General features: G+C 46.8%; 1 protein-coding gene across 17 annotated transcripts in view; it reads right to left on the bottom strand.

The window, feature by feature from the left end:
* Nucleotides 1-12,519, bottom strand: part of SGMS1 (sphingomyelin synthase 1) — a 268,293-nt gene that overhangs the window by 16,909 nt on the left and 238,865 nt on the right. For all 17 annotated transcript variants that reach the window (XM_035008582.1, XM_035008588.1, XM_035008580.1 and 14 more), the window contains one exon: nt 2,201-2,318. In XM_035008582.1, coding sequence (XP_034864473.1) covers nt 2,201-2,318 — 118 coding nt within the window. The remainder of the gene's footprint in view (nt 1-2,200; nt 2,319-12,519) is intronic.

The raw sequence follows: 12,519 nt of genomic DNA, 5'->3' as shown, positions 1-12,519 counted from the left end.
AAGATATTCCATGAACTGATAACTGCCAATACCAAAAAATTACCATTGATCATGTTCACTATACCAACAGCATTAAAGTTAGCCATAAAATGTCCAAAATTTTCAGATGCATACTAAAGCCTATAGCCATCAAATGGCATTGTCTGACATTTGTTTTAAAATACTTCAAAAAAAAAAAAATGTGATGAAGCAAATGCAGCCAAGTCTTGATAATTATGGGATCTGGGTGTTGGGTATACGGAGGTTCCATTATGAGCTTCTCTACTCTGGGCGATAACGTATGAAAATTTTCAGAATGCAAATTGTTTTCTGAATCCTTTCCTCCAAGAGCCTGTTTTACAAAAGAAGTAATTAGACTTAACGAGTCCTTAACTAATTATTTTTGCTAAGCTGTGCTTACGTTTCATCCCCTCCTGTGTTCCTTTACTTAAAAAAAAATCCCAATTTCCAAATGACCGTCATGGAAGGATGGCCCCAGTCGGGATTTCTGGCAAAACCATATATGAGTGGCACATTTGGGCTGGGGTTTTTTTTTTTTCCCCCCCACAGATCCTGCTGTGACCTCTGTCTTTACCAAGAAAAACCACAACTATTTATAGCCACGGGACCTTGGCTGAATTTGCTGATGACTCAGACAGACTCTCTGAGCGCCAATGCTAACCAAGCTCGAGCTTGCCAGCAATTGGATGGAGTGGCAGAGAGAGGTCCTGCGGGTGGGACCAGAGCAGGGAGAACATCTACACAGCACAACCCCTCCACGTCGCATCCATGACTGCGGGCTTGGCCCGGCATGCCGTGTTCCCTGGTGGATAAATTTCCCCATGCACAGACTTTAAGAAGCTCCACTAAACTTGGGCAAATATCCTAAACTGTCTGCCTACTACTGAGAACACACTGCTGATCAAGCCAGGCTCCCGCCAAAAGTCCACATCACTGGACCCTCACTGATAATAAGAGATTTCCTCTAACCCAGGAACCACAGGCAGTGCTCGAGAGCTTTCACAGAGGCTGGAGAAGCTGTGAGGCTGGCTTCTCTGGAGGAGGACGGAACAAGATGGAAGGTGCAGGGTGGGGTAGGAGGCTGCTGACAGGGACGACGGGACCACTCATTCTTTATGGTGGCTTCTCCAGAGTTCAGTGAAGAGTCTGAAGCCAAAACAGAGAGAAGCAGGGAACCAGCTACCTTCCTGAGTGCACACCTCAGTCTAAGAAGGAAGGGGACGTGGTGAAGCAAGTAACCTAGCAGCGTCCAGAATTTCAAATGATGAAGACACCACTTTGAAACCCTGGTGACTTTTTCTGCTCTCTTTCCCAGTTCTAGCAGAGAAGACTCTTCTGGAAAGAACAAAAGTGAAAGGGGATGGAATCGAAAGCACATGAGTGTTTTACCGATGCAAGTGCGATGCAAAAAAATGATTGCAAGGGCACCATGGCATCCCCTGTATCCTCCCAACCTAGTCAAGGAAGCCAGCCTCTTCTAATTCTTATTGCATTAGAGCTTTGTGGCGGGCAAACATTGTAAAAACTGAATCTTCTGCTAATTATTTCAGAAGTCCCAGTGGTCTCCCTAGGTGGAAGCGTCGTAAGGTAAAGGTTAGGGGGTCAGGAGTATTTTGTGAACCTGATGGAAAAACAGAGCCAATGGGAGAGGAATAGAGTTTATTGTAAAGAAAGGTCTCTGTGCTACTAGGGAAGATCAACAAGGCAAAATGTGCCTCCAGGGAAGAGTGACCCTGCTTGGGTGGGCGGACAGTGCAAGGGGACAGGGACGGTGTCTCTTGCCCTTACAGATCACCACTGCAGGGAGTAACAGAAAGAAGGGAAACATACCACTGGAAGCCACACTTTCCATCCAAGAGAGGGAAAAAGCATCTGAAAGCTCTTGGATCTGTGTCAAGGGAGTGAATGGTATTTTAAACTTCTGGCAGGAGACCAGAGAGCTACACCCCCACACACAGCCTCACCGCTTCCAGCACACTAACTAGACACGTATGCTCCGAGCCGGGGAACACTGGCGGGCTTGGGGATTCTGAGAAGGGGGCGGGGGGGCGCCCTGCCGTACTGCTTAGTAACGTTCCCAGATAAGGACGTGGGGCTTTGATGATATCCTCAGGCAACGGCCACCTCCGGCCTGAGTCAGAGGACCCCCGGGCAAGACGACAGACAGACAAGAGGGCGATCCCAGTGAGCAAAGGTTTACCTTCGGAGAGCAGTTGAAATGCATGCCGGGCACCGGGAGGGTGGTCACGTACATCGTGATACAACGGTAAAGGTAGAGCGTGCCGACTATGCAGAAGAACCTCCTGCTGATGATGGACCTAGAGAAAGGGAAGAACAGGGCACTCAGTCATGGCAGTCTGCATGTGCAGTGAGGGTTCCCGTGACCAACCCCCAAATTACTTGAGACCTTGAAATAAGAATGTTCTAACCAAAGCTTACAGTAGACTGACGTAAGGATTTTGAGAATGAGGTGGTGGTTTTTGATTCTCTTAATGTGAACTGGCCAAAGGAGGGTAAAGGGCTCTCCGTTGCTGCTAACGAGGCTTCCCGAGGCCTTACACCTGAGCTGACGTTCACCTGCCGGGTAAGTGGGGCCCATTCTGATTCATCCATACCTGTGCTTAAACAATTAGAGAGTAGAGTGTGTTTTCCGTCATAAAAAGGGAGGATGCTCCGGGGCACCTGGGTGGCTCAGTCGTTGAGCGTCTGCCTTCGGCTCAGATCATGGTCCCAGGGTCCTGGGATCGAGCCCCCCATCGGGCTCCCTGCTCGGCGGGAAGCCCGCTTCTCCTTCTCCCACTCCCACTGCTTGTGTTCCCTCTCTCACTGTGTCTCTCTCTGTCAAATAAATAAAATCTTTAAAAAAAAAAAGGGGGGGGGGGGAGGATGCTCCGAATACGAAAATGTCATTAAAGTGAGAATTCACGAGTTTTCTGACCTTGAATGAGTCAAGGACATGGAACAATTGTACGGACTCTCCTAGCTGATCCCCTCTGAGAAAGTATGATGTCAAGAAAAGAGCCGACAGCATCTGACCCCCCACCTCTCTCCACGTACAAACTCTGTGGCCGTGGGACAGGCCACTGACAGAGGACCCTCAGTTTCTGAATCCGTAAACCGAGGACAACATTAGACATCATGTATGGACAGCCCCAACCTCAAAAGTCCAGGTTACGTGGATGAGTCACAAAATAAGCAAGAATTAGAAATCTTTTCCATTTCAAGCTGATGAGTCCTTCTAATGAAACTATCTGATACACACACGTGAACAAGTCTATTGAGCTTGGGAACTTCACCTAGCCTCAAGTTCCACATCAGTTAACTTTAATTAGATTAAGTTGTACTAGTATACTGTATCCTTGGACAAAAATGTTCCCTCCCTTTCTACTCCTACCCTGTTCTTCCACAGGCCAGAATCACAGTCCTGCGGGCTCCTCTTTCTCAACTGCGAGGAGTTCAAATGTTTCCTTGGCCTGGGGCAACCTGAGTTCAATACACAAAAAAATCTTAGAAACAATGGGCAGGCTTTCCTCTCAGATACTAAACATTTACTCTATAATTTATAGCGTAGTTCTATTCTTATGCAGAATGGACATTCCTACTGAACTGTGTCTTTGGAAGAGAACTGGTATCATCTGCGTTTTTTGTTTTGACAACAGGAACAAAGTAACGTGTCTTTTTTATTGGCTGGGTGGCTCAGTCGGTGAAGCGAGGGCCTTCGGCTCACGTCATGATCCCGGGGTCCTGGGATCGAGCCCCATATCGGGCTCCTTGCTCCGCGGGAAGCCTGCTTCTCCCTCTGCCTCTGCCCCTCCCCCCACCCCATGCTGGCTCATTCTCTGTCTCAAATAAATAAATAAAATCTTAAAAAAGAAATTTTTTCTCATAACGCATACAACCCTACTGGCATTTCATTCTTAACTGTAGCAGTTCAGGTGGGTTACTTAAGATGTATAGCTAGAGCCCGGTGTGTTGCCTGCACACCCAGATTTCAGAAACTGGGTCAGACTTGCTCCCCACAGAGGCAGAGCTTTACTCTCTTAGTAAAGCTGTGCACGCCACCTCTGAGGACAAGAATTTATTCAGCATACAGCTATCTTGTAAAGGTATGTGCCTTTAATTTTGAGTATGACAAAAAGCACAATAAAACAGGGGCTCCTGGGTGGCTCAGTCAGTTAAGCTGCTGCCTCCGGCTCAGGTCAGGATCCCAGGGTCCTGGGATCGAGCCCCACATCAGGCTCCCTGCTGAGCGAGGAGTCTGCTTCTCCTTCTGACCCTCCCCCATCTTGCACTCACGCGCTCTTTCTCAAAAAAAAAAAAAAAAAAAAAAAACTTTAAAAAAAGCACAGAAGAACAATATAAAGAGGAACAATGCTAGAGAATAATACTAACCCTATAAATGTCTGACCAAGAATACTCAAAATACCAAAGTGAATTTTCCATTGTGAGATAGAAGGGTCATCTTTCTTCAGAAGGAAATGCCCTCTCTAGCCCTCCTGCCCAAACAAACAAATTATTTGCAATTTCACCTGAACTACACAAAAAAGAGCTAAGACAGAAAGCTGTTATGTTTATCTAGATCTGTTTATCTCTTTGGGGAAAGACAAACAAGGTCACCACTATCAGTCCACTTGGGTAGAGATTACAATTAAGATTACAAAAAAAATTTTTAAAGTAACAAACACTTAAGATTCAGCCACAATTACTCTTTGACTTGAAGTGAAAAAGTCAAATGACTTTATTATGTGACTTCATCAATATTAACAAGGTGATAAGTTGAAAGTGCCTGTAAGAATCTAATCTTTGGCATTTACTTAATCTTTTAAAAATTAATCTTAGAATAGCTTCAATATATAATGTTAAACCAGGACCTCCTTGCACAAGCTTTAAAAAGCAGGTTATAAAAGTATTTCAAAGAACTGTATGCACTTACGGCACTTATTTCCTTCATCAAAGAGTTTCACACATTAGAATTTTTACTCTACTCAGAGGTTTAAAAGTTCAAGATGTGTGTGCTCACCCCAGCAGCACATATACTAAAACTGGGATGATAAAAGTTCAAGACATGTTTTTTTTAAAAAAAGGTCTGAAGTGGTTAAAAATGTAACAAGGCAACAAAAAGCCACAGAAGTGTTAATGAGATATTACGAAAGATTAAGCGAATGCCAAGAATAAGACGCTGCTGTAATTCTTAAAACCACAATGGTGTTCTCTTCACATGGGGTCATCTCTCACACTGGAAAGAAGCCTGCTCCCCAGCCGCTTGCACTGCCTAATGACCGAGACCTCGTGGACACTTGCATTTGGCCTCAGTTATCTATTTGTCTCTCAAGGATTTGGGTAATGGGCTCTTACCACTTTTCCTGAGAGAAAAGAAAATCCTTCTCTGTTAAAAATGATTATAAGGAAACATGAATAAAAGTGTTACTATTTTATAGATAACTACTGAAGACTTGCTAGAAGAGCATATTATGGTCAGAACAGGTGACTTTATTAAACTTTTTAACATCCTTATTTAAAAAGGAGAAAGTGCTCAAAACCTGACTAAATACCACCAAAATTAGCAGTAGTACATTGTTTTTGGCATCTGGCACAATGGTCTAAAATTCTAAAGAAAAGAAGTGGTGAAAGACATTAACACACTACCGTGTAAAATTGAAGTACTGGAAAGTTCTTTGGCTTCCCACAAGTTGTCTCTTGCAACGAATCCACAGCCAGAAAACATACAGCAATTCTCTCAGAGCTCAGATCTGGTCTGCAAGCTCTGTATGGAAGCTCCTGGCCTTGGGACACAAACAGGCCCTGACACACAGCAACAGAAGGAAGCAATAATCCCAAACCCAGAGGCAACAAACAAGAGGGAACAGAGTCAGGGAGACTCACAGCTCTGGCGCGGTCACAGAAGCCAGGGCCTGAGTCAGGTCCTGGACCAGCTATGGCAGGATGCGCGGCGCGGACTAGGCACGGGGAGCTCATCACCACACGGGTGCTAGCTCTACCTTTAACAAAGGCTCACGTGGTGACTTGGGCCAGCTTGATTAATTTCCTTGGAAATTTGCTTCCTCACCAGCAAAAGGATGCCTCGCCTCTTCCTTATGAATCAAAGAAATGATATCAAGGTGTTTTTCCAGGCTGTTATTAACAGCGGCTATAGGGTTTTGCCAAATCTCTCTATATGCCAAGCACTGTGCCATTTAGTTCCTAAAGCAACCTGCAATGCAATGTGATCCTTGTTTCACAGATGGGAAAACTGAGGTTCCAAGTGCAAGCTGACATTTAAGTATATCACACAACACAGAAAGACTCAGGAAATGGTGTTGGATTGTGTAAGAAATCCCAATTTTACCTGAGATGACACCGTGTGTGCTTAGAGATGAGCTGAGATCCTAACACATTTATGTTTAAAAATCTATTTAACTCAGGGGTGCCTGGTGGCGCAGTCAGTTAAGCGTCGACTCTTGGTTTCAGCTCAGGTCATGATCTCAGGGTCGTGAGATGGAGCCCTGTGTCAGGCTCCATGCTCAGTGCAGAGTCTGTTTGGGATTCTCTCTCCCTCTGCAGCCCCCTGCTCACATATGTGCTCTCTTTCTCACATAAATAAATAGAATCTTAAAAAAAAAAAAAAAAACCTACTTAACTCAGACTTTTCACTGTTAGTGTTTTATGTCATATTTCATATGGACCAGAACTCCCCAAATTAAGAATTTTGATAATACTTTAATAACCGTGCTAACTATGAGAGTACTAAAACAAATCCTTCTAGATCTCTAACATGAAACGCACCCACTTTCCATCACTATTTGCAGACTGTGCCCGGCTACGCTTACAGCCCCAATGTTTACGTAGCCACATCTCAGCGTTCTATCTCGCCAGGACTTCTTCTTCCACCTGCTGTCCAACCTGTGCCTCCCTAAAATCCATTCCACACGGATCCACCAGAATCAGTTTTTGGAAATAGACAAACATTATGTCCTTTGAAGCCCTTCAATGGGGGCACCTGGCTGGCTCAGTTGGTTAAGCATCTGCCTTTGGTTCAGGTCATGATCTCAGGGTCCTGAAAATGAGCCCTGCTCAGTGGGGACTCTGCTTCTTCCTCTCCCTCCGCCCCTCCCCCTGCTCATGCTCTATCAAATAAATAAATTAGATCTTAAAAAAAAAAAAACCTTCAATGGTTGCCAAATACTTTTCTTTTATATAAAAGATTTTATTTATTTATTTGACAGAGAGACAGCTAGAGAGGGAACACAAGCAGGGGGAGTGGGAGAGGGAGAAGCAGGCTTCCTGCTGAGCAGGGAGCCCGACGCGGGCCTCGATCCCAGGACTCTGGGATCATGACCTGAGCCGAAGGCAGATGCTTAACGACTAAGCCACCCATGCGTCCCGCCAAATACACTTTAAATAGAATCCAAATCCTTTACCAAGCCCAGGAGGCCCTGGAGGAGCGGGCCCACCTCTCTCTACCTCCTCTCCCACTGCTCTCTGCAACATCCTCCAGATCGAAGCTCAGTCCAGTGCTGTTGGTGCTCTTAGAATCTACGCTTCGAAGTCCCTCCTGCCTTGGGTAGGACCTGGATTCCCAAGACACTGCCTGTCACTCAGGTCTCAGAGATCGGACTCTGAAGTTCCCTGCTGCGTTCTATCTCAGACTTCTAGTTTAATCTCTTTCCCACCACCACCCCACGCCATGCCCGTATTCTGATGAAGTTCACCCCAGAGAGTTTTTAAATTTGTTCTCCTCCCTTTACTTCCTTGCTATGAGCCCTTGGATTCTCTGGATTATGACAACTGCCCTACTGAGTTCAAACTCCCCTCAACCCGACCACACAGCTACCTCACCCATCTTACCTTCAGACATAAAGCCCACTGGCCTGGGCAAAAGAAGACACTCATTATTCTCTCAAATCCTAGCTTCTTGCTTTTGCCCTAAATCTCTTTCCTTGGCCTCTCCCATGATCCTGTCTGCTATACTCCTCCCTATCCACCCCAAATACCACTTCTACATGAAGCCTTCCAGATGTCCCCAAATGGACAGACCCACTTCATCCTCCAAATCACTTTGGACTGTGGTTCTACTTTACGGTGTTTTTAATTGTGCCACTGGTACCACCATGAGCAACAGAGGGTCTCATCCCTCCTGTCAGAGGAAGCTCGTGAACACAGCCCCGCCGTACTCATCTTGTCGTCCCAGTGAGCCCCCCGATGGTACCAGACCGCCGGCCGCCACCACGCAGTTCTGTGCCTCAGAGCATTGCTTCTTGACTCCCTCCAACAGGCCCTTCCTGCTTCTTTCCATAAATGTTTCTCCTTTAAACTCTTTCATGGATCGGCCAGAATTAATTTGCACTGATGCTCGCTCTGCAGCCTTTCGGCACGTACAGTAAAATTTAAAACACTTGCTAAGATCGCTGCATTCATCCCAGTGGGACTGCAAACCCCTGGCATCTGGGGACCAGGTCCTCCGCCCTCCTTCCCCATGTCCTCTCTGCGCTCACCCAGGTCTCAACTGCTCCAGGTGGAGGGCCCTGAAAACCCAGGCTTAATTCAGTACTTTAGGAGAGGAGATTCCAAGGAAAGGTTTTATGAAATAAACAAAAGGGAAGGAATACATGTTGCAGAACAAAGAGTGAACATGCATCTCCCCTGGGGGTTCTAGAACTCTTGTAATGTTTCCTGGGTGCACTACACAGGGCGGAGGGCACCGTCTGTGAATCAGAAGAATGAGACATGCCCCCGGACCCAGCCCAGACGTGTCTGTACACGCAGAGCGCCTTTTTGCCTTTTAAAAAGCCAACTCAAAGAGATTTTACATCTTTGGTACTAATTATTTTAACCACGATTCTACTTAGCATCTACTACTGTCCCATTTTACAGATGGAAAAATTAGGGTGTAAAGAGTTTCAAGGACTAGCCTGGGGCCAGAGTCAGTCAGTGAGAACCACAACAGGCCCTTGGTGTCCAGACTTTCAATTAGCTGCTCTTTTCACGAATGAACTTGTCAAGGTAAAGGGGGAAAAAAGGTAACGGCTTAGATTTTTCTTTCTAAGCCCCATGTAAAAGATCTGCAGTATAACACAATCATCAATTAAGTGCAGGAAATGGTCCACACTGGTTTAGGGAATCTGCAAAGAACAGATCACTTTAGGGGCGCCTGGGTGGCTCAAGTCGTTAAGCGTCTGCCTTCGGCTCAGGTCATGATCCCAGGGTCCTGGGCTCGAGCCCCACGTCGGGCTCCCTGCTCTGCGGGAAGCCTGCTTCTCCCTCTCCCACTCCCCCTGCTTGTATTCCTGCTCTCGCTGTGTCTCTCTCTGTCAAATAAATAAATAAAATCTTAAAAAAAAAAAAAAAAGAACAGATCACTTTATAAAACTGTCCCCAGTCAACCCACTTTTTAAAAAAATATATATCATTTCCTGGATTAAATATAGATCATAACATCAAGAACAAATTTTACTCTCCAAGATAGGAAAGACAACAACAATATGATCTACTTGAAACAGTTACGAAGAATTAAAGTCAAGTGGCTTTCAGAAACTACGAAACTGCTACATACAGACGTAGAAAACAGAATGAGTTGCATCTTGTTACTATTTCAGGCTATTAACAAAAATGAACACGTGTGTATGTATATACATGTGCATATAAACTCATGTGTGCTATATACATACAGCACATGCAGATATCTGTATGTATATACATAATGCAAATAATATACGGTACACCCAATTTTACATAAAGAGCTGTATGTATACACACATGATGCATATACGTATATGTACACCCAGACCTTTTCTTCGTCAAAACTTACCACCGTGAATCCCCTTCTCAGAAGGGGCTGGTTCACTTACGGCTAGTGGAACTGAACAGCGACTGTTTGCTCTGGGGCTAACGGATTAACCCTGAAAGTGACACCGTCTCATTTCCACAGAGACTTTCTAAAACCATAATAAGCATATATATCAGCAGCAGTGGCTATAACACTTACTGAATTTTAGGCCCAGTTAGTAGCATAGTGTAACACTCAAGAGAGGCTAGCTGCCATCAGGACTTCTTTATTCACGTAGTAAGAAGATATGCGCTAGGCATTACTGTGGGCGCTGGGAATACAGCAGTGAACACAATGGTCACAGAGCCTGCCTTGTGGTGCTTGTATTCTGGAAGGAGGAGGCAGACAATCATCAAGATAAGTAAGTAAATACAGAGCGTGTTAGATAGGCACTGAATGGCAGAACTGAGCGAGGGTTTCACCGGGGGAAGATTCCAGACAGAGGCTAGCATGTGCGGGGGTCTGCTGAGCAGCAGGGGTGGGGAGCAGAGTGCTCGGCGACGGGGGATCCAGTAGGATCTCCCTGGTCACCCCCAGCATCCTGGCCTTCAAGCTTCACGCTCTGCGGAGGGACATCCGCCAACCTACTCTGAGCGTGACGCATGTGTTCTGCCGAGCTGACAAGTGGCAGAGCGACCGGCAGGAGGCTCCTGCCCAGCCCGGCTGAGAGAGGACAGTGGGAGACCGAGGGCAGCAACAGAGGTGGCCAGGACAGGAGGGATTAACACGCCCCAGATCTCAAGAATGAAACCAGGAGGTCTGGCCTGAGAGCAAGGAAGGGCAGGGATGCCACATCCTAAGAGGGCGTGTGGTGGGACGGCCCAGGCAGCAGGAGGGTGCCAAGGACGCAGTCGGGTGATCTGACACCAGTAGGATTTCCCACGTGAGTGCATGGCTGCCACTGTCACGATGCGGACACGATGCGGACGGGCTGGTGGGGGACAGACGTGATGACTTCTACATCAGATCCGCCCTGATGGAGGCCATCCCCGGGCATGCTAGAAAGTAGAAGGCAAACACAATACTGTCTAAAAACACACTCGTAGAGGGGCGCCTGGGTGGCTTAGTCGGTTAAGTGTCCGACTCTTAGCTCGGCTCAGGTCATGATCTCAGGGTTGTGTGTTCGAGCCCCGCATCAGGCTCCGCACTTAAAAAACAAAACAAAATAATACAAAAACCACACTCATATATAGATTATACATATCTGAGCACACACAGAAAAATATCGAAAGGGTAACAAACCCATTATTTATGTCTGGCAACATGACAGGTAACTTGTTTCCTTTTTGTTTCTCTTCTAATCTGCCTACGGGCAAGCTGCTGGGACTTCATTTTCTCTGGTGTTATAAATAAAAATTAACACATGAAAATGGTAATGTATTGTCTGTATGTACCTTTATGTTTGCTCTCTCCCCCTTTATCCTGAGTCTCGGTTAAAAAGTTTCTTAACAATGTTTATGTTAACTTAAAAACCTAAATTGCTGTGATTCCTGAATTTAGGGAGCTCCACAGGGTCAATCTAGTTTCCCTACAATTCCTGGGACCTAGACTAGCATTTGGGTCTTGAGATGCAACCTGGTAAAAATGAGGAAATAAGAGGAGCCCACCTCTCAGCTACCGGGGGAATGAGAAGTGAGGCCGAGCAGGGGACTGAGTCCATCACCCAGCTCCCAGAGTGATGCTCCTTCCTCTCCAAGTCATGCCCTGGGAGAAGGAGGGGAGGCAGGGGCCCGCAGAAGCCCAGGAGGTCAGGGTCATAGGGGAAGATAACGGGACAGGGAAGGGCCCCAGGGAAGGAAAGGAAACAGGATCCCAGGCCAGATGGCTGGCGGATCAGAATCAAAGAGGAGAGAAAACAGAAAGGAAGAAAATAAGGCTGGGCGCTCCTGGTCAGCAGTCCTCAGGGGAAAAGTGTGGCTGAGGTTGGCGGCCGAGGGGATTTCCCAGAGCGAGGGTGACAGGGCCGTACCTGGGAGGTCACAGGACAGCACACAGCTGAGACAGTGCCAGGTGCATTTTCTACAAACTATGGTGGAACAGCATGATGGGACAGCTCTCGGGGCCGGCAGACCCATCCGGGGGCAAGTGTGCACATCTCCCATATGGTGGGATGTGACATATAAACCTTATCACGGAATACTGACCGGATCCGTTTTCAGTCTGTCTGTCCTACGAACGCCAACACATGCCACCACATTCGCTGGTGCCGGAGATGCCAGGCACTTCTAGACTGGCTTTATACCAAAGAGCCTCCAATCTCCAAGTCATTCCATGTGGGACCTGAGGCAAGTCAACCGCTTCTCGGAGTCTCCGTGACCTTTGCTGAGAAAGGGGAGGGAGCCACCGCGTATTTTAGGGGCTGACCGGGTTAGAGGACAGAGTGCATGCAAAACCCAGTTCCTGTTACTCAACAGGTTTGGGATCTGCCACTGGAACAGGGTGATGATGACTGTGGACAACGTGGATGGAAAGGTACAGAAGGAAAGAGACAGAGTCGTGCGCATGTCCAGCACGAGTTCAGACGAAGAAGAAGGGGGGGTCCCTGTGCTCTCGTCTTGCTTTACTGCTGGTGAGGAATATGACAGCTGACTGGCCAATTAAACAAGGAGCCGCGTTGCCCCCAAAGGCTGCAGAGAGACCCGCCAGAAGATAACCTTCACGCTTGGCTGTGCTCACTGCTGCATCGTCTTCAGTAA

This window comes from Mirounga leonina, unplaced genomic scaffold, assembly GCF_011800145.1.
Source record: "Mirounga leonina isolate KUSES-001 unplaced genomic scaffold, KU_Mleo_1.0 Mir_152, whole genome shotgun sequence".
NCBI classification, from domain to species: domain Eukaryota; kingdom Metazoa; phylum Chordata; class Mammalia; order Carnivora; family Phocidae; genus Mirounga; species Mirounga leonina.
Note: the sequence above shows the minus strand (reverse complement) of the source record. Positions and strands in the feature narration are given on the sequence as shown.